The 27,079-nt window shown below is 50.5% G+C and overlaps 1 protein-coding gene across 1 annotated transcript in view; it reads left to right on the forward strand.

Annotated features, from left to right (window-relative positions):
- Positions 1-18,996: 18,996 nt before the first annotated feature.
- Positions 18,997-27,079, forward strand: part of LOC137152316 (fer-1-like protein 4) — a 100,861-nt gene continuing 92,778 nt past the window's right edge. Inside the window, exons 1-3 of the mRNA XM_067546867.1 lie at positions 18,997-19,343; positions 20,578-20,633; positions 25,094-25,182. Coding sequence (XP_067402968.1) covers positions 19,265-19,343; positions 20,578-20,633; positions 25,094-25,182 — 224 coding nt within the window. The 5' untranslated portion in view covers positions 18,997-19,264. The remainder of the gene's footprint in view (positions 19,344-20,577; positions 20,634-25,093; positions 25,183-27,079) is intronic.

Consider the following 27,079-nt stretch of genomic DNA (forward strand, 5'->3'; position numbering starts at 1 on the left):
GATTTGTGGAAGAAAATTAGCAACCCCTGCTCAATAATCACTGGAAGTTGATGACATCACCACTCAATGTAACATCTAGCATGCATCTAGAATGGAATCGACATGAGCAACACATCTCGAAGAACAACAGTTACAAGGTGAATAACCGTTTTTTCCACACATTTATCTTAGCAGCAGGAGATATAATTTTCTAGCTAGTGATCTTAAGGCAAATACTAAGAATCTCACATGGCCAAAAGGATTTTACACTTTAAAATTTTCTCCTGTTCCCAGAGGGCTTTACACAGCCAGCTGGGATCTAAAGGAACATAATCATTCAGATTGCCTCATGTGCATTCATTCCGCCTCATGGGCGGGCCAATCTTCTCTATTGTGCATAAATATCATGAGGACTCTCTGAATGCTGCTGTTGAGTATTGACCTTGATAATAGCAATTGACAGCCAGAAAACATCTGCACACCACGCCCACTGGAATGGCTGGTAAAAGCATTGGTTGGAACACACAGTTGCATGGAATTTATGCCAATGCTCCGCTTCTGCTCCTGCTGAGGTCTGAAAAACAAATGAGATGAGCTAACACAAGCCAGAGATGGACTATGTGGTGCCCCAAAATTAGGAAGCCCAGACAGCAGCTTACAGATCAGACAAGCCAAGCTTCAACATATGGTTTGCTGGAGCTGAGAGCTTCAGGGCCGTGAGTTTCCAGAGAAACTCTACTGAAGTAACTGTCCAAAAGCTTGTGTATATTTGTTAAACACAAGACTTCCAGATACAGCATTAAGGCTGCACATTGCTAACTGGCCCCCGTGTACCTCCTGCATGTTTTACAGTGTAGTCATTAATAACTAGCTACACACTGAACAAGGAAAACAGGACTAGAAAATCCTAACAATACTATTGCCAAATTTCCATAAGTTTAGACATGCAAATGTTCTGCTTTTAGTGTAAAACCTTCATACTGTTACTTTTATTTGCATTTAATTTCTGATTACGGCAAACAGGCTATTCAGAAAGCAGGCATGAGACTGTAGATTCTCTGAACGCTCCTGAGAGTTTAAACAGAGGGCTACATGTACAGGGTGTATCTCCCAAAGCAACTTACTGAGTGTCCTCAATAGATTGCTTTGAAATGTTCTCAATGGTTGAATGAATGGTAGTTTATTCAAGCTTAGGAAAGCACACATTCCTCACCCAGGACTACTGGCTCTATGCCAGCTTGCAAAGTTCAGCCACTCTTGCTGCAAACTGGTTAAAGGAGTTAGAATGTTTTTACAGTTGGAGGAATGTGCTTCCTTTCCCGTAACTCAGAAGGGTGGGTCTCTTCTTTCGCCTTCAGACTTCCCCAAAATAATTAATCTTTAGGCAGAGATCACTCACAGAAAGTTTCACTCCAAAAGGTGAATGTTTTTTGTAAAGTTCTGAGTGCCTGAAAATGAGGGGCTAGGGACGCTACAAAAGGAAATGGTTCAGTATAATGTGTACCGCTGGCAAAGAATGGAATATTGCTGTACTGTTTTGCACTTCTGTGGACTTGAATAGTGTCTGGGGGGCCCAATGAGCTTTAGAATGTTTAGGGAATTAATTATATGGATCTCAAAGCGCTCTAGTGGCTTCAAAGGTCTATCAGAGGTCCAGGGGGGGAGGGTAGTCTTCTTTGGTTAAATAACATGGCAATTATATATGGAAAGGGCTTCTTGCCTGGGAATATAAACAAGGTCCCAAGACAGACAGACGCACGCACGTGTGCTCTCTCATTGCCTCTCACTGAATTCAGACCTGAAGGTGGCATTGCCTGTCTACATCTCTGGCTGGTAAGGAAATGAATATGTAGCTGTTTAACAATTGGAACGGGATTTCTTTCTCAGGAAAGGAGACAGGTCCGGACATACCAGATATTGTGGAAGGGAGATTCCCCCTTATGGGAATGAGACGGAATCCAGAGGAGAATCTCGACTTCTCTGCAGCTTTCACTCCTACCCGCCCTGCTGGACACCAGCGAGTGAAGGGAAGGGAAGATGATTGAATGGGATGGCTGCCTTTCCCTGAGGCATGGCGAATGAAGGACAAGGCAGCATTAGCCAAGGCAGAGTGTTTTCAGGCAGGCTTGTTTATCTGGATTTGCCAAGCCGGCCTTGCATGGAATGTTCTAGTTTCTCTCATTTACGGATCTAATTCTGCTCCTCCAAGATCCCTGGCCTGTGACACTGACCTCATGTTCTTCGATCAGGAAGTCGCTAAAATGCAGCCTGTTGTGAGGAGATGATGCACTTGGCCTCCTCCTGTGTGCCCCGTGGGTGAGCCTGGGAGTGGCTGGAATGCAGCTGCGTGGCGTGTTCCTAGCCTGCAGCAGCACTGAGCTGATCCTCTGTCTCTGAAAGCACCTGCTGTTCCCCGTTCCCACTGTCCCAGATCCCCACTCCTAGGAGTCCCAAGTTGGGAACCGCTGCGAAGCAGCAGCCATTGAGACCTGTGAATGCTCCTGCTCGGTGCAAAGTGACATAGCCCTCCCTCCCTCAGTTCCCTTTGGCCACTATGCAGCCAGGTCTCTAACCTTCTGCCCCAGTCGATGCTACAGAGGTAGGTCACCGCAAGGCAGCTTAAGTGGACCTAACCGTGTAAGTATCTACGCTACAGTGCTCCTCCCACCGATGTAACTCGTCCACTACGCCAGCGTAACTCCACCACCATGAGAGGTAAAGCGCTTAGTTCCATGTAGTTAGGCTGACGCAGTGCAGTATAAACACTGCATTACTTGCATTGATTTCAGTGGACTCCTGGAAGTGTCCCACAATGCCCCACTAGGACCATTCCGGCCACCATTTTGAACTCTGCTGTGCGGGAGGCCAGGCACACAGGAACGTGTCCCCCCCCTTCTTTTAAAGACCCATGAATTTTAAATTCTATTTCCTGTTTGCTAGGAGCAGAGAGCTAACATAGCAACTTCCCAGCTGACCAGGGCGGCTCCATGCAGCAAATGTGCTCCTGCCTGGTGTACATGGGAGACGATGTATCTCCTGGGTCTGTGGGGAGAGAAGTCTGTGCAAACACAGCTCTAATCCAGCCATAGAAACTTAAACATCTATGGCCAGATGGCTCAGGGCCTGGGGGATAAGGGCTACAACATGGACATGCAGCATGTCGTGTGAACTCAAGGCGCTGCAGCAGGTGTATCAGAAGGCAAAGGAGGCAAACAGTCACTCTGGTGTGGAGCCACAGACATGCTACTGTTACAAGGAGCTGCATGCCATCATTGGCTGTGCCCCCATTGCTCCTCCACCCCCCCCCCCCTCCCCAGGTTCCTGTGGATACTTTGGGAGAGCTGGAGTCACAGGCCACCAGCGTGAATCCTGAGGGCGAGTGTTGATGAGGAAGAGGATGAGTATGGGGGACAGGCAACTGGGGGTCCAGTGGAGCGGTGAACCAGGATCTCTTTTTGACTCCTGAGCAGTCGAGCCACTACTAGCAATCCAGCACTGGCGAGCCTGATGCAAGGGAGGGAACCCTGGTAAGTATGCAGGTTGCTTCAGCATTGCAGGGACGCATCTGTTCATTTACTATTTTTAAATCAGGCTAGAAGAGGTAGTGAAATAACCAGTAGAGGTACTGTTGCTAGCTGCTTCTCCTTCCCCTGTACAGCTAGGCAGAGGGGCCCTGCAGAACGGTTTATGTGCACTGGGATGTCCTGTGAATCTTGAGGAAACTTTCCTGGAGTTAGTCTGGAATCCTCTGCCAAAGGTTTCTGGGGCAGGGCTGCCTTATTTCTTCTGCTGCGGTAGGATGCTTTCCAACGCCATTCAGCAATTACTTCAGCAGGCACCATCATAGCTCTCAGGCTAGCAGCACATGAACCCGTTCTGCAGCAGAATGTGTGCGGGAGCCATTCCCTTCCAGCCTCCGTTACCCTCAGGAGTGAGAGAGCTACAGTCACCACTGCCTGTTGCCCTATCCGCTACCCCACTTATTGTCCCAACTCGCCCCCTCCCATTATGCTGTAGGAATCCCAAGGAGCAGTGAGAATGTTATGCTTGTAACGTGTGTGGATCAAGGGCAGTGAATGCACTCACATTAGTATCTTTATCCATTGTTTCTTTAGCAGCTGCAAATGTGGCCTTGTGGGTCTCTCCATCCACATTGGTGGATCAGCTTGGCTAGAGACGGAGGATAAAGAAGAGAACAAGGGAAGAAATGTTCCAGCAGGTCCTGCAAGCCTCTGGCACTTCGGATTCCAAGCACAGAGCTTAGAGGGTGATGCTCAAGGACAGAATGCAGAGGGATAGTGAAGACAGGAGAAACAGGCAACAAGAGCTGATAGCGCTGCTCAGGGAGCAGACAGACATGCTGTGGCCTATGGTTGAACTTCAGGCTGAACAGATCTGTGCTCGCTTCCCCCTGCAGCAAGGGATAAAACAAACTGCCCTTAACTCAGTCACTCTAAAATGTACAGAGCCCCTTGGATCTCACTGGTGCCAGGCTGCCTGTGTCCTTGCCCCCCTCCCTCACTGGGCCAGTGTACCTTTTCATAGCCCTCCTGCAGTGAGCCCTGGGTAACTTCTCTCTGCTGCCCTTGAGCTAACTGTCCCCAGTACCCCCCCCCCAGGCACTAGCCACCCCCACCTTCCCCTAGGGCTTCTCCTTCTCCACCTTGTTACCCCTTTAAAACAAAGCTACCGTGTGTCATTTGTCTCAAACTGAGCTTTTGAATGGGAATGGGGCAAATGAAGCTCTGTTGGCTCCGTGCGGAGAGGGCAATGTGGGCAGCTATGTCCACAGCCAGGCAGCCTCAGGGATGCAGAGACTTGACGTGTCCTGCAGTAGCTGGTGTAGAGGGGCTGTACCTAGACAGCCAGACCCACGGGCCATTCTGCTGGACTCATTCGTGCTCTCCCGTGGGCGGCTCAAGCGGGGCCTCTGCAAGCCCCTGCAGGCCCCTTTTCACATGTGAGGCTGGTCTGCAGCAATGGCTAGCTGGGATCCAGGGGAGGTCCCAGATGGGTTTGTGTCAGTAACCACTGGGCCTGGCTACTCTCCTTATCACGCAATCGCTGCCTCTGGGATGCCTGCTGGCTCGCCTGGAGCTCCGCTGCCAACAGCAGAACAAAGCCTGGCACAAAGAGGGTGTGACTAGCCCTGGGTGCAGGCGAGGCACTGAGGCTCCCATTTAATACCAATGTTCTCATAGCTGGGCAAGGGCCAGCATATCCCAACTAAGTGCTATAGTGCCAGCAGGGCATCTGTCTGGCAGGGCCGGGCTTAGGCTCACCATAGTCACCCCAGCCGCCACTTTCTGGAGGTGCCGAAGCAACATCCAAGTGATGGGGAGAGTCTGTTTGTTTGGCTCGGCTGCTCCAGGGGCCCTGCGTGGCAGAGCACCGTGTGCCGGCCTGGCTTGCTGGGCCAGTGCTCGGCACTACCTGGAGTGCTGGGACAAATGACAAATCCTTGCTGGTGTAGTTTGCAGCTGACACTAGCTTAGTGGAGGTAAGTGGAGCGGACACTACACAGCACAATCTCAATCATTTGGGGAGCTGGCCATGGGCAGACAACATCCAGCTTATTACAGCCCCACGCAAGGGCATGCCTGTAGGAACAAACGATTGGCAGGCAAACGACCAGGATGGCGGTGGAGGGGCTATGTGGAAAGCAGTGACTTGAAGTGGTTGTAGGTCCATGGTGGAAATAAAGTGACCACGAACTTCCATTGTGACACGAGGGCTAAGCTAGCATATGTGAGCCTGGCTGTACATGCAGGGTGAAGCTAGAGGGGAGGTGATATTACATCGGACGGTACACAGTGCTCTGAGACTGTTTCCAGGGCTGGTGTCCTCACGTCAAACCTGGACTGCTCAGAAAAGAGCTACATGAATGATCTGAGGTCTGGAAAACTTGCCTTACAGCGAGAGATTTAGGGGGCATCGCTACTAGGAAAGAGGGTGAGCTGGTAACTTGCATTAGCCAATACATGGGCATATCCTGGCACAGAGTAGGCCAGAGGCCCCAAACTGTAGGATGCGCCCCCTGGGAGGGTGTGGGGTGGGGCCCAAGCCAACCCCCACGGGGGGGGAGAGGCAGTGCCACCTAGCCTTGCTTTTCTCCGCAGCTCCACTCCCAGCCCTGGCCCCACCTCCAATGGCAGCCCCGGCCTTGGCTCCTGGCTCAACCACAGCTCTGCTCCCAGCCCTGGCTGTGGCCCCAGCGCCCCCAACCCAGCTGCAGTTCTGCTTCTGGCTCTGCTTCTGGCCCTGGACTCAGCCCCTGATTCCTGGCCCCCAATCCCAGGGGGTTGCGGGCAGGGGCAAGGGGCACAACATAAAAAGTTTGGGGACCATTGGACTAGGCCATCTGGAGTGTTCACATGACTTGGCAGATCGAGTTACTGCTGGGGGGCAGGCCAGGGTGACTGATCTCATGAAACCTGCAAGTGGCCCAGCCTTCCCTCAGGTGTGAGCTGTGTGAGTGACACTGCGCTAGCTCAGCTGAGTTAACAACCTACTATTTTCCTAATGAAGACAAAGCTAAAGGAGTCCAGTCATTTGTTCTCCTATTGAAGAGAGGTGATGCTGTAATTGTTGTCTTGCCAAGGAAGATGCTCTCTAGTGCTAGAAGGTTCTTCAGGCTAGCAGACAAAAACCCAATGAGATCCACCAGCTGGAAGCTGAAAGCAGCTGAGGGAACAGCCCCACCTGCCTCTCAAGAACACTAGAACTAGCAAGACGAGTTGAGTGCACAAACTAGCATCATATAGCAAGGCAAGTGGGCCTGGATCCATAAAAGGACTTAGGAATTGTGATGCTGAGCCTAACTTTTAAGTGCCTCTGTTAGGGGTCTAGGCTCCCTGTGCAATGCGTGGGGGGAAAGAGGTGCCTCCGCAACCCACACAGCAGCACAGCTAAGCTAGCCAGTGGGAGACAATGCAGAGAGGTGTGTGTTCAAAGTCCCACTCCTCTCAGGGAATGGCTGTGCAGTGGGGCTGCAGGGAAGCGCCCATCTCTGGTTGTGATCTGTGAACTGGGGGACAATGATGTTTACCCACCTGTCTGCCGTGCAGGGCCCAATCCCAAGGGGTATTCAGAGGCCACTTGACTCCATGCAAAATTGCAATAGGGGCCTGAGCCCAGTGGTTAGACACGGCCCAGGTGGAGTTCCAGCTCCCCTCTCCACCTATGGAGGAGAAGGGGTTTGAACAGGTCAGGGCAGGAGCCACTGGGCAGCAGAGTGAATCTCATTGTCTCTGGCCCAAATTATATTTAATTAAAGGGAACCACTTCCATAAGAGAGTGAGCTATTCCTGGAAGATCTCCTGCAGTATCTCCTGCTGAAGAGGTTCCACTAAACAATTAAACATTGGTGGGGCCAGAAGAAGACGGAGGGTCATAGCACAGCCTGTGGTCAGTGCTTGCAGCTGTGAGGTGGCAGGTCCTGTTCAGACCCCTTCTCTTCCCCAGGCAGACGGGGACTTGAATCAGCAGTCTATCCCAGCTACATGGCCTAACACCTGGGCTAAGGGACAGCCTTTTTGTCCTTCATCCTCCTTCATTCCACCCCCTCCCTCCACTGACTCATGCATGTGTAGTTAGGCAGACCCTGAGTGTGCCAACTGGATCGGGGCCTGCCGGGTAGATAGGTGTTTGTCTGCCTAGCTTTTCCCGGGGCCTGGATCAGGCTGGGGCTGAGAGAGGCAGCAGTGCTCATGCCCAGAGGCAGAAACACAGGAGCCAACAGGCAACACTGATAGAGAGTTTTGTGGATTGCAGTGCACGTAAAAATGGAAAACCTAAATCTGGGCATTAGGCACCCACATATCTTTGTAGATCTGGGCCTAGAATCAGAATATCCAGTTCCTGGAGAAACAAACGCTCTGAAGAACACATCTGAACCGTTCTGGAAGAGAAGCCTGTACTGTATCTGGAAAACTGGAGATGCTATATACTGGCCAGACATGACCAAGGCTATCTGAGACCTGGGGAGCAACTGTGATACATGTGGGGAAATGCAGGCCACATTGCAAAACCAGACAGTGAAAATACACAGCATTTCTAACAGACCTTTGAGCAAAGTAGAACTGGACCTTTCAACCCAAATCAGAGAAACCACCTCATAATTGCACTAGTCAGACTTTGGGGAACTATGTGAAATGGCACAAGCAAAGCAATAAAGCCTGGGATCCCAGACAGTGCAGCTTCAGCTAAGATTCCAGTTCACTTGCAGTGAGTGAGTTTGTACAATTTATCTGGCAATGGGAATTCAGTCATATCACATCATCACCATGCCACCAACTGGCAAAGGACAAAGCTGAACCGGTCATCAAAATCACTAAAGCTCTATTAAAGAGATCTGCAGAAAGTAAAGAAAATGTCTGGCAAGCCATTCTGGAACAGAGAGCCATGCCCACGGAAGCTTCAAGAGAACCCAGGACAACACTTGCTGCTGAGGTGTGTGCTTCCCTTAGCATCACTGAAACCAGCAGTGGTGGAAGGCACAAAAAGGAAGAGTGACGCAAAGGTCAAAGCCTAGCATGACCAACAAGTTAAAGACTTCCCAGAACTGCAGCCGGGAGACCCTGTCAAGACCAAATGATTTCCTCAGGACAAATGATGCACTTGCAAAAAAGCTAACACATTGAACAGAGGAATCCTTGTTCATATAACGCATCAGTGGATGAACAAACATTTCACTGAAACGGCAAATATGAATGCAAAAGCAAAACGTGGATGTAAAGGATGGTGAAATACGCACCCGTCCTCTGAGACTTGATAAGCCTGACAGCCTGATATTGGAACAAACACGCAAAACACCACCCCAGCAGAGAGCCATGAGCAAGTAGGTCACTTGTCATCGCAAGAAAGACTCACATTTGCTCCAACATCAAACTGTCTAAAAAGGATACAAGGCTTGGTACGATACCGTGACAGAACAACCCTCCCAGACCCCCAGGAAAAGCCTTAGTTGCTAAGCAAGTTAAGCATTAGCCAAAAAAACGGGTTGCTGTTCAGTTAGAGAGAGGCTGGGCCCAGTGGGCTCTGAGCGAATGGTAAATATGTAGCAGGTTATGGGTCTCATGTTTAATTTGACTAACTCAAAGAACGGTGACAAAAGGAATGGCACACTAGAGAGCTTCCCACTAGGGGGCACTGGAGTCTGGCTACATCTATTGCTTGGTGAACTCGGCTTTCGGGAAGTGCTTGAGGAGGGAGTTTGGTAGGTGAGAAATGACTTCAGCCAGAATGCTGCACGGTTGTGCTGGCAGACACAATGGCCAGGCGAGCGCTGTCATTTGCTTCCATATGTTCCCAAAGGAGGTGATTGATACTGCTCGAGCCAACGCTGTGCCGGTGGAACTGCCCTCAGTAGTGCCACAATAGCTGTCACTCAGCTACGAAAAGCAGCACAAAAACGACGTGGCCCAGCACCGAGTGGGTCCAACGTGGCAGCCAGCTCTCCTGGCTGCTGTATACGGGCATCGCCACATGCTCTGTGTCAGCCCTCTCAAACTCAGGCCTGCTGCTCTCCTGGGGGCTTGTGGCATGTGCTCAGCATTAGTGGCAGCAGGGATTTGACCCTGGGTAGAGACCAGCCTGTCTTTGCTGCTCCACTCCCTTGTTTGGTGGTGGAAGCTGCTGGCGCTCAGGCATTGCCATTATTCCCCGGCCACAGCCACTGGCATGGCTTTTCTAGTGTTCCAGGAAATACTGGTGCAATCAAAGAATAAAAGGAAATAACCCAGGGCTTAATTCCAAGCAGCGTGATGTCACAGGCAGAGTGATTCACTCCTGAGAAATGGGCAGCTCAGTGTATGCGAAGCAGAACTGTTTACCTGTGTACCAGGCTGGAAGGAGCCCTAGACACACAAGCAGTGTTTTTATGAGACTGTGTGTGTGCTGCTGGCATTCCTGATCTGTGCAGCTAGACTCAAGGCCAGGCACTGGGTGGGAGCCAGCGAAAGGAGTACGTGTGCGTGTAACGGTGGCTGGTAATAATGATTGTTGCTACATTTCTGAGCACAGGAGGCAGAAACCAGACAGAAGGGAGGGCAAGCCTGGACCGCCAGGGACAAGAGCTGGGCGAAATTTATTGACCAAAGCTTTTTTCTGTGTAAAATGCAGATTTAGATTAATCTAAACATTGTGCGAATTCGGGTCAAATTCACCACATTGTTTCAGTAAAAAAAAAACCTCTTAAAACAACTAGAAAAAAATCACAATGTTTTGGGCTAAAGTGACTTTGTTTTAAAATCTTTCAATTAAAGAAGGGGGGGGGGGCAGGAGGGGGAGCATACCCAAATTGAACAGGTTTCCAGGTTGAACTAACCAAATTCAAAACCACATTTGTTGTAGGTGCCCGTGAGCAGCCGAATCAGATCCTCACACCCCGCTTAGGAATGAGGTGTAGCCCAGTGCCTTTAGAAACATTCCTCGCAGGTCCAGGAAGCAAGGGCTGGGCTGTCCCCGCCCTGTGGAGGTCAGCTCTGGGTGCATCGCTAGGCCACAGGCATTTGGTGTCTTAGACACCCTATTTATCCTTGTGGGAGTTTGCCCAAAGCTGGCATGTTTTGGTCTCCCTGCCGTGACTAAAGCCCAGCGGGAGCTGCGGTGAGAACAGGGATACGCCCCTTGGCTCAGGCTGCCTCCAATAGTCCAGAGCTGTCCTCCATGTGGCCAACATCCCACTGGTCACCCAGTGCCGAGGCCAGCTCTGAACGAGCCAGCCAGCTCCTGGTGTAACAGTCAGCCCCTGGCATCAGGCCTCCTGACCCAGATCTGGGATTGCAAGAATAAAGTGCAGCCCCCCGCCCTCCCCATTTCTGCCTCAGATCCTCCCTACAGCTGGCCTGGGTTCACTCAGCAAGAGCCATAGGGGCTCTGACCCTTAAGGCCTTGTCTTCACAGCTGACAAAGGTGGTTTTTACCTCAGGGTAGCTAATGCATGTGAGCTATCCTGAGTCAACACAGTGCAGCCCAGGCCCTTTCCTGTTAGCACCAGCTTAAACAGTCCAGGGCTGACCACAAGAAGATTACCTCAGACTGAAATGAAACGGGCTGGTCTTCATGGTGTCTTTACCTCAGAGCAGCTTCCATGCATTAGTTTCTCATGGTAAACACACCTTTTTTTAGCAAGGACAAGCCCACGGAGCTGAAGGATCTGTAATGCTTTACACGGTTCTGCCATTAGACATGGCTATGCAGAATTGAGGCCTCCAGAAAAGGGTGGGGTCTCTGACACCAGGCAGAGGTTGAAGGTGGCTTGCTCTGATAGGAGCTAGCTGTGTTGTCAATTCACTTGTAGCACAAGTCTCACGATAGCAGGTGGTTTTCTTCAAGCCCCAGCTTCTGGATTCAAGAGATTAGACAAGAATCAAAGTTTCGTTAACGTTTTTTTAGCCCTTTTGGATCTGGAGAAACCACTTGAAAATGTGACCCTGAAAGCCTGAAAATCCAGCTGGCAAATAACAAATACCCCCAATGGATTAGTTTAAAAATCCAGTGATTTTTAATCCATTCTTATGATTTTTGAACACATAGGGTTGGCAATACTGCAAATGCCTATAAACACAGAAGGCCACGGCTCCTTCGAGCTTGACGTGGTATCAGAGGTGAAACACCTGTTTGTTGCTGATTAAAACAGAAATGCCTCTGTTTACTGTGCCAGCGTGGTCCAGCCACATGTAACAGTCCCACCGAAAGGCTAGTGGGGCAGCGCAGCCTCAGAAGGTCACATCTAATTGTAGGCGAGAGGGCTCTGGGAAACATTGATCAGAAATGGTTATGAGTCGGTCCCCAAAGTGCTATTTTGAGAACAAAGGCGATGTCCAGGTGAGCCCCCTCCCTTCTGCCAGGGCTAGAGAAGCTGAACCCGAGTTCAGAGTACTCCTGTTTGAGGGGTGAGCACAGCTACTGGCTGCGAGAGAGGTCTTAAGAGCTGTGCTGATTACATGGTGCCTAACTGCAATAGCCATGCAGGGCTGTTTCCAGCAGTGTGGCCAAAAGCCTGGAGAACCTGTCAAACGAAACCTGGTAGACTTAGCAGGTGCTGTGCGTCGGGGCTAGCTAGCTGATGCATTTGGAACATGATCACACCTGGCAATCACAATCGGATCTGGCTGGTGCACAGAACATGCCATAATGGGCCAGCAATATTGAAACTGTGCACACAAAGGATGCAGGTTGTGCCGGAGTGCTGGGGGAGGGGGTGTGTGGAGCGTGCCTTTCTTCTTAAAGGGGCACTGTCTCTATTGCTAGCACCCAGCAATAACAACATTGGCAGCACCCTGGCGTGGGGAGCCAATTGTATCATTTTATTCACAGCCATTGTGTCCTCACTAGTACAGGCAGCCAGAGACGAATGCAAGACAAGCACCTGCAGGTGTAGTGAGCGGGGCAGGTGCCCCCTCTTTCAGGCAGGAAGGCGGGCATGTTACAATGAGTGTCACTGGGGTACCGGGGCCCCAGAGCCAGAGGAAACCTGGGGTGCATAGGGCATTCACACTGGGTGCAGCCAGCCATGGAAGTGCAGCTGTGTTGAGCTCTCCAGAGATGTATTTAGTTGCCCAGTCACAGCACACACACGGATCCTCCTGCCCCGAGTTGTGCTATGATCAAAACAAGCTGAGTCCCAGGACGTGGGTTTCATTGCAAACCACCAGGAACCTAGTGCATTTGACCTCAGTCTCACACCGTAGATACCAAACAAAAACATCCTTGGATTGTCCTAGCTCACTCCCTCCTGGCCTCTGGCCCCCTGCCCCTGTGAGCCTATCTCCAGCACCCCTCAGATCTCCTCCATCCATCTGCTAAGGGGAAGCCCACACATGCCAGCATCCCAGCATCCAACTGCAACCCGCTGGGGTATCCTGGGCAGCAAGCGTGTCCTAAAACTGTGCCCTGTTCTCTCACTCCAGAAACTGCTCCCATGCCAATGTGTTCCCCTGCATTTAGCAAGTAACCCGCTTTACAAGAGCGAGGGGAAATATGGTTCCATCTCCCAGGCAGCCCTTGGCTGGGCTGCTCCCCTCAGGCTTCACCCCACCAAGCACAGCCCCAAGCTGCTGGTTCCAGCACTCTGGGACCCTACGAGCGGGGAGGATCCCAGAGCCCAGCCTCCAGCCTGAGCCCGAATGTCTACACTGCAATTTTATAGCCTTGTGATCCTGGCAGCCTACATGGGACAGCCGTGGTGTTTACCTGCAGTGTAGACAAACCTTGTTGTCGCAAAGCCCAGCTCTTCTAATCAGATGACTAGAGAGCAGCTTCCTCTCCCAGCCCTCCCCGTCATTTGCTGGGAGAGGATTTGATTTCCGAATGACTTTAACTCACATGCATGGAAAGCTCCCCTGGGTGCTCCCACCAGAGCCATGACAGGCAGGGTTGAGGAAAGGCCAAGCTGGGTGTTCCTACATGGGCCACTAACTCAGGCAGGAAAAGGAACAAGCCACTGTGCGCTCAAACCAGCCTGTGGCTCACCAGAAGCCAGAGGGCAATGCTCTGGGGCTGCCCAGGGTTCCTCCTAGAGGGAGAAGGGAACGCCAACCCACTCTACTCCTTGAGTCCCAGCCTCTGAACCTGGCAGTAGACTGAAGCGTTCAGCCAAACTACCTGCCTTCCCAAGACTGCTTCCTCCTCCCCATTGCCACTTCCCCAGCTATAAACCCCTTTCTAGGCCAAAACTCAGTATCATTTCTGCTCCAGGATGGACTGGACAATTTCTGTAGCCCCACTTCCCCTCAGCAGGGATTGTGAAAACAGAACTCACAGCCAGATGCTGCTTCTCTCCAGCACCCTGCCTAGTGATCCAGCACAAAATGCCCCAAGGAGTGCTGCTGCTCCTTTTCCTTTGAACTGCTCCAGCGGGGGTGCAAGGAGGTTAAGGTGCCCCCATTGCTTTCAACTCTGGCCTCCCCAATGGGTAAGCTTCACGGCTCCAGGCTGAGAAGGCAATGTGACCTCAGGGGCGGTGACCTGCTTTCTCCAGCCTGAGGGCTGCAGTGTTCCCCACAAAGCAGTGGATGCTAGGGTTCAGTCACAGCTTCACAGGGGAGACTAGCTGCCATCAATCAGAATGGAAAGTGCCAGCCAAAGTCCCATATTCGAAGTACCTAGGAAGTGAGGAGCCCAGTGTGGTTTGCCTACCCAGGGAAATTGGCCGGACTAGCTATTACACAATAGCTCCCTGCGTGGATGCTCTAGTCCAGGATAAAAGTCACTTTTATAAGAGACCAGTGCCCATGCTGAGCTAACTGTGGCAGTATGGGAGAGCAGGGGGAGCACAGCAGGCCCCAGGAGGTGTCGGGAGATACGGCGAGGCTCCAGGGAATTGGAGGGCAGATTCAATAGATGAACTGAAAGGGACAGGCAGAAAACAGGCCAGCATGCTCCCTTCCTGGAGCCAAGACACAAGACGTCACTCTAAGACTGGATGGGCTTCTGAAGTCAACGGGCCAGGATCCATTGATCATGGTTTATATCATCACACTGCATTGCAGTACATTTTGGAGCTGGTGGATTACGTCAGGGAATTTAGAAGCATGCTGAAGAAGAAGAGTGTCTAAGCGATTGTCTCTGAGATCCTTCCTAATCCTGTCCGACAAGGGAAGTAAGCCAAAAAGCAGAAGAGTCTGGAAGTGAACTGCTGGCTAGCTAAGTGGTGGAGGATGGAGGGTTTTGTGGAACATTAGTCCACCTTGGATAGGGAGAAAGGGTCCTGTAGTTTGGTCCCCCTTCTAGGAAGTAGAGGCCATAAAGCAGGGGTGGCCAACCAGTTAGCGACGAAGAGTCCAAAAATAGCTATAGATACCGCAAAGAGCCACATTTACCTTACCCTCTGCCGAAAATTCAGGCTGATCCCTCAATTTTGGCAGCAGCTGGTCAATTTCACTTTTGAAAGTAAAAACCTTTTGGTGCCCCATACAATGCGCGGAGCCGCATTTTGATGAGCAAAGAGCCGCATGTGGCTCGCGAGCCGCAGGTTGGCCACCCCTGCCATAAAGTCTCCTCAGGGACAGGCTGGCCAGACTAGCCAGGAGGTCATGAAATTAAAAAGGAAAGGGGAGGGTAAAAAGAGGGAACATCTGAGCACTCAGCATAAAATCAATGTTGAGAACAGAATTAATCAAGGAGCCAAAAGACATGAAGAGAAGAAATTCTTGAATTGCCTGTACATCAATGCTGGGAGCCTGGGTAACAAACGAGGAATAGGAATTGCTCATTTATGAGCATCAGTTCAATCTCGCTGGATTTACTGAAACCTAATGGGATAATTCACAGGCTTGGACTGTTAAAATCAATGGTTATAACCTATTTAGGAAAGACTGAATGGACAAAGAGGAGGGGCAGTGCCACTCTATGTCAAAAATGGCATTACCTGTCTCGGAGTCACTGATAACGCAGAAGAAAATGATTTTGAATGTTTATGGATCAATGATCTAACAGATAACGCACAGATGGGGGATTAGTTGGAGTCCACTACAGACCCCCAAATCTCAGTGGGGAACAGATGACTTCTTCCTTATGCACCTGTCTACAATGCGTAGGAAAAAATGCTGTGTGATCATGGGGAACTTCAATTTGAGGGATGAATACTGGAGGTCTCATGCTGCCAATTTCCTAACTCAAAAAGTGTTGCAGCCTACACAGGAAATCTTTATTAGATCTTGTCAGGACAGATAAAGAGGAACTGATCATAGAACTAAAAATTAATGGTAGCTTAGGTACAAGTGATCATGACTTGGTCACATTTCTAATGTTCAAGCGGAATAAAGTCCAGACCAGTAATATATATACTTGCTGCTTTAATACAGCCACTTTCATAAAGCTGAAAACAATTATAAGCCAAATCAGCTGGGAGGAAGAATTTAATCAGAAAAATATGAATTGGCAATAATTTAAGAACATCTTACTAGATGCCAGAAACATCACAGTCCTACAATTGAGGAAGAAGGCTGTACTGGTTAAAAAACAACCTGGTTTATAGGCAGAGTAAAGGCAGCTATAAAATATATATATATATATATATATATACAACAAATGAAAGAAAGGGGAAGTTGAGTGTAATGAATATAAATCAGAAGCTAGGAATTGTAAAAAATTGCTAAGGGAAAGAAAGGTCCACAAGGAGAAATCTCTGACCAGCAGAGTTACGCAAAATAAGGATCCATTTTAAAATATATTAGGAACAAAATGAATCCTGATAGTGGTACTGGTCCATTACTAGATGGAAATGGTAGAATTATTAATAATAAAGCAGAAAAGGCAGAAGTGTTCAATAAATATTTCTGTCCCATATTTGGGGGAAAGCAGATGATATAGTCTCATCATATGGTTCACTCCATTAGTATTGCTGAAGGATGGTAAACAGAGATTACTAAAGCTAGTCATTTTTAAATCAGCAGGTTCAGCTAATTTGCATCCAAGAGCTGGCTGAGGAGCTCGCTGGACCATTAATATTGATTTTTCAATGTCTTGGAGCATGAGGGGCATTTCAGCAGACCGAAAGAAAACTAATGTGATGCCAACTTTTAAAAAGGGTAAACAATTACCCGGGTAATTATAGGCTTGTCAGCCTGACATCAATCGCAGCCTAGATAATGGAGCAGCTGATACAGGAATCAGTTAAATAGAGAATTAACGGAGGATAATGTAATTAATGCCAATCAAGATGGGTTTATGGAAAATAGATTCTGTCAAACTAACTTGATATCTTTTTTTGATGAAATTACAAACTTGGTTGATAGTGTTGACATAATATACTTAGATTTCTATAAGGTGTTTGACTTGATACCATATGAAATTTTGATTAAAAAATTAAAATAATATAAAATTAAGATGGCATACATTAAATGGATTAAAAACTGGCTAACTGATAGGTCTCAAAATGTACCTGTAAATGGAGAATCATCATCAAGTGGGTGTGTGTCCAATTGTGTCCTGCAGGGATTGGGTCTGGGCCCTACACTATTTAACATTTTTCTCAATTACCTGGAAGAAATATAAAATTAGCCCTGATAAAGTTTGCAGATGACACACAAATTGGGGCATGGTAAATAATGAAGTGGACGGGTCACTAATTCTGACTGATCTGGATCGCTTGGTTAACTGAGTACAAGCAAACAATGTGTGTTTTAATAGGGCTAAATGTAAATGTATGCATCTAGGAGCGAAGAATGTAGGCTGTAGTAGGATCCTCAGTGGGCTGGGTGTCCTGGTGTTTAGCATCCACTCAGTCCTCGGGCAGTGGAAGGGTAGCCCAGGCCTGCCTACTCCCACCGGGCTCCAACCCAGGACCCTAGGCTAGGAGGGTCAGTAGCCCCAAGTTACTCTGCCTGCGTCACTTCCTACCACTGCTTCTGGTCCCAGATAAGGAAAAAGGAAACCAAACCAGCAGCCCTAACTGGGCTCAGCACACAGTTCTGGTACTGCAGAGAGGCAGCTCTAGCCCCTTGTGTCAGGAACCTGCAGGACAAGCCTATCCTCCCATCTTGCTCCCTTTTCAACTCTGTCTCCAGTTGGTGCAATGGCGCATGCTCTGCAGGGTTGGAGGGGTGTGGTTAGCTGGGCCCAGCACTGTTTAACCGTCCTGTCCCAGGGTGGGGTTTGCACACCCCTTCACAAGGCCATACTTACAGAGTGAGGGATTCCACACTGGGAAGCAGTGACTGAAGATTTGGGGGTTGTGGTGTGACTGCTGCTGGAATCCTGCATCTAGAGCTGGTGCCCCCAATTCAAGTAAGATGTTGATAAATTGAAGAGAGTCAGGGAGGAGCCATGAGACTGAGTGAAGGGTTACAAAACCTGCCTTATAGCAACAGACTCAGAGAGCTCAACCTTTTACTTAGCAAAGATAAGGTTAATAGGTGACTTGATTACAGGGTAAGAACAAATATTTAATAACAGCTTTTCAGGCTAGCAGAGAAAAGTCTAACATGAGCCAATGGCTGGAAATTGAAGCTAGACAAATTCCAACTGGAAATAAAGAGTACATTTTTAACATTGGCACAATTTACCAAAAGTTGTTGAGGAATCTCCATCCCTGAGAAGTTTTCATTCAAGCTGTTTTTCTACAAGCTCTACTCTAGGAATTATTGTGGGGCAGGTCTCTGGCCTGTGTTATAGAGAAGGTCGGATGAGATGACCACAGTGGTCCTTTCTGACCTTGGAATCTGGGACTCTGAGGTATGGGCTGCACTACTGATTTATGTTTCCCGTGTAACTACACTACTCAGGAGTGTGGAAAATCACCGGTGTAGCCAGTGCAGACCTCGCAGAGAAGCTGTTCTGCCAGCGTAGGTAGTGTCTTCACTAAGCACCGATGCAGATGTAGACAAGCCCTAAGTGGGACTTGGATGCTGAGGGATGCAGGGGCTGGTGGGGTGCTTTGGGAGTGCATCATTAGCCTAAGGGGCCCTGGGTGTGTTGGGGGGTGTTTTGGGGTGCAGGAGGGGCTGTTTGTTGGGGTACAGGGGAATTTGGGCATGTGGTGGGGATGAAGAGGGTGTAAGGCAGCAGAGATTTTTAAGGATGTTGTTGGGGAGGCTGCAGGGGGTGCTGGGTGAGTGATGGGTGGGCAGGGTTCTTTGGGGGAGATGTGGGGGTGCAGGGGATGAGTATTGGGGTGCAATGGCATTGGGGGTAGAGGGCTTGAGAGTGAAAGCTGGGTGTATTGGGGTGCTGGGGGGTTGGAAATTCTGGGAGGGTGGAGTGCAGAGGGATTGGGGTCAGGGGCCCTGGGGCTGCTGTGTGATCTGGGGGTGCAGGGAATGAGTGGGGGTGCACAGTGAGCGTGTTGGAGTACTGTCATTTTGGGGGTGCAGGGCTGAGTGTGGTGTGTGTGTTGGGGTGCCAAGAATAAGTGCTGGGGGTGAGTGTGAGAGTGTTGGGGTGCAGATGGTGAGTGTGTGCTGGAAGTGAGTGTGGGGGTGCCGGTGTGTGTTTGTGGTGCCAAGTGTAAGTGTTGGAGTGCTGGGGGTGAGTATGTATATGTGTGTGGGGGTTCGGGGTGCGTGTGGGGTGAGTGTATGTGGGCGCAGGGCGAGTGTATGTGTGGGGTGAATGTGCGTGGGAGGTGCGGGGTGAGTGTGTGTGTGGGGTGCAGGGTGAGGGATGCGAGGCAGGCGGCTGGGGGAGCCCCGCGGGCCAGGCCGTGTGTGCTTTCCGGGCGGGGAGCCGGCGGCCCAACCCGCTGGGCGCGTCCCTGGGGTGAGTCACGGAGGGCCCGGGCCGCGGCCGGAGCCCAGCCCAGCACAGGAGCGGAGCGGGCCGGGCCGGCGGCAGCAGCAGCATGGCGCTGAGCGTCAGCGTGAAGCGGGTCACCCAGCTGCCGGGGGACGGGGAGCGACAGGTGCAGCTCAGCTTCCGAGGTACGGCGCGGGACCGGGGCCGGTGTGCGGGGGTCTGTGACAGGGACAGGCCGGTGTCTCTCTGCCCCCTGCACTGGGTGCTGCCCGGCATGGCTCCCCCTCTCTTCCCGGGCGCAGAAAGCCCTTTGGCCCCAGCTCTCCTCTGGCTCAGCAGTCCCGGCTGGCTCTGCTGTGGGTCCAGTCCCTGCCAGAGTCACCAGCCGGGTTTGCTGCAGGGCACTTTGCGCCATGGCTGGGGCTCTGGGCAGGGATCTTGCTTCTTTTCTCTTTCTTCCTTGCCAGCGCCTTGAACTCCCAGTGCAGTGGGCAGTGCTGGGCATGGGGCGAGTGTGTCTGCACATTGCTCTTGTACCCCTGTCTCTGGCGTTGTACAGCCCCCACAATAGTTCAGCCAGTGCCTCATCGCCCTGCAGCAGCCGGTCTCCACTTCCTGGGCAGGGCCTGCCCCATTCCCCCAGGAGCTCTGATCCCCTTACAGCCTTGCCGCACCCCTAGCAAGTCTCATCTCCCTGCCACAGCCATCCTTGTTCGCCCTCCCAGCAGGCCATATCCCTCTGGGAAGGCTTGTGCCCTAGAGCGAACTCTCTGCAGCCCCCAGCGCCCCACGGTCAGCACTCTCACACTCCCTGCGCAGATCTTTCTGTAGCCTGGGTACTGCAGTGTGTGAGCACAGGGACTAACCCTGCACCACCTGGCAGGCCGGGAACTTTGGGAACCTTGTAATCACGTCTGAACCAATCATAATGAACCTGTGTCTCGTCTATGGGCTTCCCTGCACAGCAGCCCAATCGGGGATGCTCACGTAATATGGGCTGTGGGGGGCCGAGAGAGACAGGTGGAAGTGATCAGGAGAAGGGACGAGATGGCCAGGAAGCATCCCCATGAACCAATCTCCATGGTTCCCCTTGCTGGGAGACAGTGCAGGGGAGCTGCAGCAGAATCCCTGGATTGGGGTCCTCACACGCTAGCCAGTACCTGCCTGCTGTAGACTGGGAAAGCTGAAACAAACCTGAGACCCAGTCCTGAGATGTGCTGAGCACCTCCTGCAAAGGACTGAGCACCCCAACTTCCAGCCTTGGGCCCTAATGAATTAGGCAGCAGTTTGGCATAGCTAGGTGTTCTGGCCTCCCAGCTGGCAGATTTTGTATTTCCTGGCAGTTGAGGCCCAGAACCAGGAGGAGGAAACCCTGCACACGACCACTGTCTTAAAATTCAGCTTGTGCTGTTTCCCCAGGGTTTACTCAGAAGACGAAGAAGATTCGCTGTGGCCAGGAAGCTGTCTTTGGAGAGGTAAGGGAGCACGGATGGTATAGCAAGCATCTGCAGTGTGTAGTGGCTGGGCTGAGCTTTCTCGTCCCATCCATGCCAAAGCCAAGCCATGCTCACCCTGAGGGCTGTTCTTGGGGGCCAGGTGTGCTGCCATCCCAATAGGATGCCTCACTCATTCCTGCTGAACTGCGGCTCTGAAAAGAAGTAAATGGCAGAGAAAATTTCAGATCCAGGGAATCCTTAAACCCATCACTGCGATCTCAGGTCCTTCGAGTCCTGGAATGGAGAGGATGGAGGTGGGGCTGGGGGGAGCTCAGTTATCATTGAAAGGGTTTGTGTAAAAGAAAATTACCAGACACAAAAGAATGTCATGGGCTGGGCAAAGAGGTGCAGCTTCTCAACCTTAGCAATAGAAACCCTTCTGTGACCAGCTGCTTTTCTAAAACAATGACATTTCCAGGGGAAGGAGCCCATGTGATTTACAAGCTATAAATATAGATATCAGTTCACCTCCCACTTCTGGGATGAAACCCTGCAGCTGATGAAAGGAGAATAGCAACACTACCCAAGGGTCTAGGCCAGGAAGTGAAGTACACAGAAAGTCGGGAGGCATGTGCCTTTGTGTTGGTTCTGGAAAACAGAAAAGAACTGTCCCCACTGGACTGAACATGTCCCGGGCAGCTTGTATGGGGGCAGAGGGCTATTGGGGTGACCTGTGACTCACAGTGCTTGAGTTGTAGGCTGGCTTTGCCTGGCTGACTTGCCTAACTATTTATTGCGCTTTTCACTCCATCCCCTCTTGTGGGATCCCAGCTCCCGGGTCCAGCCTGGGATCCTTCCTGTTATTTTGAGCCCTGGGGAGCTGGGGTCTGACCTAGGCACCCAGGTCCATCATAGGCATCTAAACACCTCAAAGATCTGGCCCTAAACCCTTGTGCCAGCGAGGCCATTCCCATTCCAACAGCACAGCACATTACACAGCCTGCGGGGACTGTCAGCAAAGTTATGGGCCTCGCTGACCATGCGGACTCGGTAAAGCATGGGCACAAAGGGCTAATTAAGAGCAGGCACTTATGCAGTCGTGGTAATTGTGTATAGAAATTAGGTGCACAACTGTATGCCTAATAGTTTATAATTTGCCTCTATAGATATATATCCATCAGTTTATTACAGATATAAACAGGTCCAACAAGTCCAGCCTGTGTTGTCCAGCAGGCAGCGTGATTTCAGCGAGGCGGGTAAGGGCAGAGTGGGTGTCTGGAGAGCTGTAGCTCTCAGTCGATGGCCATTAGGGCTGTGGAAGTCCGTCATTGAGTTGTTCAGGAGCCTATGAAGCTGTATTATCAGTGTCACTCTTGTCCTTACTCCAGTTGCTCTGTCCTGTTGTTAAACCCTCTTGTGACATCTTGTCTTGAAATGACATTGGGGCAGGAACCCCGGCTTCCCGGGTGTTTGTACAACTGCCAGCACAACAGGCTTAATCCTGGGTGTCTGCGACACTGCTGTATCACGCCACGAATGTGATTAACAATGGAGACTACCTGCTAGGGCTGAGAGTGGGCTGGTGCGGGGAGAGAGGCCGTGGGAGGCTGCAGAGAAGGGGCAGCACAGGAAGGGAATGGGAACCAAGGGGTGATAAGTGGTGCAGGGGAGGGCAGAGGATATCCCTCTTCAAACCACAGTCATGGGTTGATTACAGCAGTGCTGCAGACACCCAAGATGAAGCCCATTGTGCTGGCAGCTCTGCTGCCCAGCCCTAAATTGCGCCATCAACTGAGAACCACAGCTCTCCAGATGCCCACTCTGCCCCACCTGCCTTGCCAAGGCTGCCCATTACTACCCAGGCTGGGAGAGGGTAGGGAGGGGGAGTGAGGTCTGGCTGGGGGGAGGGGAAGAGAGGGGACGAAGGGGAGAGAATAGGGAGGGGTGGTGTGGTGGAGGGGATGGGGAGCGAGGGCTGGCTGGGGGAGGGCAGGGTGAGGATAGGGAGGGGTGGTGTGGGGGAGGGAGAGCTGGGTGGGGGGAGGGGAGGAGATGGGGCAGGGAGGGGAGAGGATAGGGAGGGGAGTGTGGGGGAGGGATGGGGAGCGAAGGGTGGCCGGGGGGGGAGGAGATGGGGGCATGGTAAATTGAGGCTCTCTGTCATACCACGGAAATGCCAGTTGAGCTCCATGGATGTTGCAGGCCACCCAGCTGCCTGGACAGGGGGAGCCCAAGGTGCCTGGCTCCTCAGGGTCAGGTTCTCCTCTCTCTGGGCTGTTTCAGACCCCCCTGCCCAGTGCCCTGAGAGCTGGGATCATTGAGGTGACCCTGGCCCTGCCCTCAGGGCACCCCGGGACAGGCAGCAGGCGCTGCACTCCCTCCTCGCCCCGTCTCTGTGTTGGGAGGGGGTAGGAAGGCGGGGTTCTGGTGCTGTCCACACGTGACTAGTGTGGATGGGCCCAGCTGCGAGCACAGTGAGCCAGCATGTTGTGGAGAGGCGTTTCCCCCTGCCTTGCTTCTGCGGGGACTTGCAGGCGAGAGCCTGACTTTGGCGGGGAAGGGCTGTGTCAGCCATGCGGAGCTGTGCTGCACGTTCTGCACGTGGCAGGGAGCTCAGGCTGGGGGTCTGGCTGGCCCCACACTGTCAGAGGGGGGCAGGAAATGCACTACTTTAGATGCTCTCTGTTGCCCTGGCAGGGCACAGAGGCGAGCAGGGCACACAGGAAGCTGCAGCTGGCCCTGTGCTGGCACCAGTCTGGCATGCCCTGTCTTGTGTGGGCTGCTCTCTCCTGCCCAGCACAGCTTTGCTGTGGCATTGTGTGGGAAGGACCCTGGGGGCAGGACTGTCTTCTCAGTACAGGTGGAGTCCCTGCTTCTCTGTGTCGCAGGCGCAGGATATCACTTCTCCTCCCACCTCTCAAATGTTTGTTGTCAAGAAACCGAAAATGCAGGTGTGAAATACTAGCTATAGATGGGAGAGGCCAGTGCGCCCTGCCCAGGGCTGAGTCACAGACATGGCACTGTGCTGGGAGCTGGGGCACATACAGGGAAAGGGTGACCTGCAAAGGGAGGATGGGGAAATGGGCCTATACCCTCTTTATACCCTGTTTTCTAAAGTATAAAGGAGTCCTGGAAGGGTTCTTCAGCCAAGGGGGGTGGTGGCGGGAATGGTGGTGAGGGAAGGATTCTGCTTGTTTTTACTTTAGGAATTCAGGTCTCACCACCCTTTACCCTGGAAGACTCAGGGGCTGACTGGAGAGCTGGAAGAATTATGAATCCAGAATGGAGAGAGATAGGGAGCTTTAGTCCTAGTCTTTGAAACACTTTGCATTGAATTTGGTTTTGTAACTGCCTGTTTAATTCAAGTGCCTGAATAAACAGTGGGAAGGAAAACTCTGTTAGACATTCAGCTCCAGCCCTTTCCAGTAAGTGCTAACAAACTCATAGACTTTAAGGTCAGAAGACTTTATGATCATCTGGTCTGACCTCCTGCACAACACAGGCCTCAGAACATCACCCACCCACTCCTGTAATAGACCTCTAACCTATGACTGAGTTACTGAAGTCCTCAAATCATGCTTTGAAGACTTCAAGGTACAGAGAATCCATCAGCACGTGACCCATGCTGCAGAGAAGGGCAAAAAACTTCCAAGGCCTCTGCCAATCTGTCCTGGGGGAAAATTCGTTCCCGACCCCAAATATGGTGATCAGCTAAACCTTGAGCATGAGGGCAAGACTCACCAGCCAGATACCTGGAAAGAATTCCCTGTGGTAACTCAGAAGTCCCAGTTCACTTCCCTGGGTCCTCCAACAAGACCTCCAGCAAAACCTGGGGAGCAGGAGACTTGAGACTCCTGATATTTCTAAGAAATATACAGGCAGAATGTCCCCTCCCTGTGTAGTCAGACTGTGCAGGCTCCTCCTCTGCCCCACCGGCCCATGCTGAGCATTGCAGGGCCCTGTGGAGGTGGCGGGGGATCTCATGCCCTGGTTCATCCTCCAACTGGCTCACGTCTCCTTTTCGTCTCTTGGCTGCTGGATGGAGTTTGGGATATATTACAGTTTATATTTCACTAGCGTTATGAATTTTATTTTGTAGCCACCCCTTCACTAGACATCCTTTGACAGGGCCTAAATCCCAGTAGAGAGATGAGGAGGGGAAGACAGTGGGTGTCCCAGCTCCCACCTGGGACACACTGAGTCTTCATATCCTATGGCTTGACTAGGCCAGGCAAAAAGCTCCTGGAGCATCTCAGGTGGCCACTACTGAAAGGGTCTGTCCCCCAAGAAATCCTGTGGTGGTGAAGCCATCGGAGTGTATGTTCTCACTCATCCAGGGGCTTATTACAGAATCTCTCACCAGAGTGGGAGTGTTTGGAGGAAAATGAACCTAAGCCCCAGGGAATGGTGACAAATGAAGAATTAGTGGGGATTCCCTATGTCTGTGAGATGCTGCAGAAGCTCTGAAAATTCACTGCGCTCTTTGTGTTTCTTTTTAGCTCTTTCGCTGGCCACATTATGGGAAGCTCATTATGGAAGAGATGCTGCTCATTAAAGTTTACAACTGCAGTAAAGTTTTCAGTAACAGGTAGGTTCTTGTGGGTGTAAGGATAAACTAGATGATCTGGGTGACTATAGGCTGGTTAGCCTGACATCAATCCCAGGCAAAATCACTCAAAGCCCGATATGGAATGCAATCAGGAAAGAATGGGAACATACTGCCAATGAGCTTGGTGGGTGGGTGGGTGTGTGTGTGTGTGAGAGAGAGATGGAAAATAGGTCTTGTCAAACAAATTTAATATTTTTTTGATGAAATTGCAAGTTTGGTTGAGAGAGGTACCATGTTGATGTCATATATGATTCTGTGAATATATCTCAACTTCTGTAAGGCATTGGATGTAGTACCACACAACATTTTGATTAAAAACTTAGCACTGTACAGAATCAATGTAGCACGTGTTAAATGGATTAATAATTGGCTAACTGATAGATCTTAAAATGCAGTTGTAAATCGGGAATCATCATCTAATGGAGGGGTTTCTAGAGGGCTCCTGCAGGGATCTGTTCTTGGCCCAGTTGTATTGAATATCTTTATGATCAGGAAGAAAATACAAAATCATTGCTGGTAAAGTTTGCCAATGACACAAATACTGGTAGAGTGGTATGTAATGATGGGGGCAGATCAAGTATACACACTGGTCTGGATTGCTTGGTAGTCTGGGCTCATTCAAACAACATGCAGTTTGTATTATAGCCAATATAAGGTCATACATCTAGGAGCAAAGAATGTAGATCACACTTACAGGATGGGGGACTATCTGAAAAGCTGTGACTCTGAAAAGGACGTAAGGATCACAGTGGATAATCAACTGAACATGAGTTCCCAATGAGATGCTGTGGCTAAAAAGTTAAATGCGATCCTTGGATGTATAAAATGGGGAGTATTGAGTAGGATTAGCGATGTGGTAATTACCTTTACATACAACAGTTTGGTGAGACCATCACTGGATACTGCGTCCAGTTCTGTGTCCACTCTTCAAAAATGATGTTGACAAATTGGGAAGGGTTTAGTAAAGAGTTACAAGAATCATCTGAGGTCTGGCCAATCTGCCATACAGTGAGACACTTAGGGAGTTCAATCTATTTAGCCTATTAAAGTAAAGGTTAAGCAATGGTTTGATCATGATCTCGAAGTACCTGCAAAGAGAAAAACTTTCTGATATCAGAGGGCTCTTTAATCTAGAAGAAAAAGGCATAACAAGATCCAGTGTTTAAAAGCTGAAGCTAGATAAATTCAGGCTAAAAATAAGACACAGGTTTTCCCCAGCAAGGGTAATTAACCACTGGAACAACTGACCAAATGATGTGATGGATTCTCTGTCACCTGAAACATTTAAATTCAGATTGGAGGTCTTTTAAACAAATCTGCCCGCGCTCACCCAAAAGGCATTGGTCTGGAGGCAGAAGCTCTGGGGGAAGTTCTCTGTCCTATGCTGTGAGAGAGGTCAGATTAGTTTAGTTCATAGTGGTCCGTTCTGGCCTTAACATCTGTGTAACCTTCACTTAATTTCTTATTTTTGTAATGTGAGGTTCTAAGATAATCATAATGTCCCTGTAATGCCTTTATCCCTACATTACTGCTGTCTGCTCAGCCTCAACTGCATCGCAATGTAGCTTTTGTCTGGGAACAACCATAGTAATACTAATGCAACCAAACTCAGTGCTGACCAAGTAAAGAATTTTTCCCTTGATACCCTTTTGGCCAAAGTGTGGTATTTCCTGATGAGAGCAGGTAGGGAGAGCAATGGCTGCTTGCTCGCATACCTTGGGCTAGTTAGGCATTAATGTAGCTTAGAGTGGAACAGTTTTTCGCAAAGTGTATCACTAAGTCAGCTGCCTGGGGCAGGGGAGAGTGAGGCCTCTCCCAACTTCAGTTAGATGCAGATAGGCTGAATGTGTCAAAGGCTTTGGTCCTTTGCAATACA

This window comes from Emydura macquarii, unplaced genomic scaffold (genome assembly GCF_026122565.2).
Source record: "Emydura macquarii macquarii isolate MOO-44397 ecotype Brisbane River unplaced genomic scaffold, CSIRO-AGI_Emac_v2 contig_1170, whole genome shotgun sequence".
Classification (NCBI taxonomy): domain Eukaryota; kingdom Metazoa; phylum Chordata; order Testudines; family Chelidae; genus Emydura; species Emydura macquarii.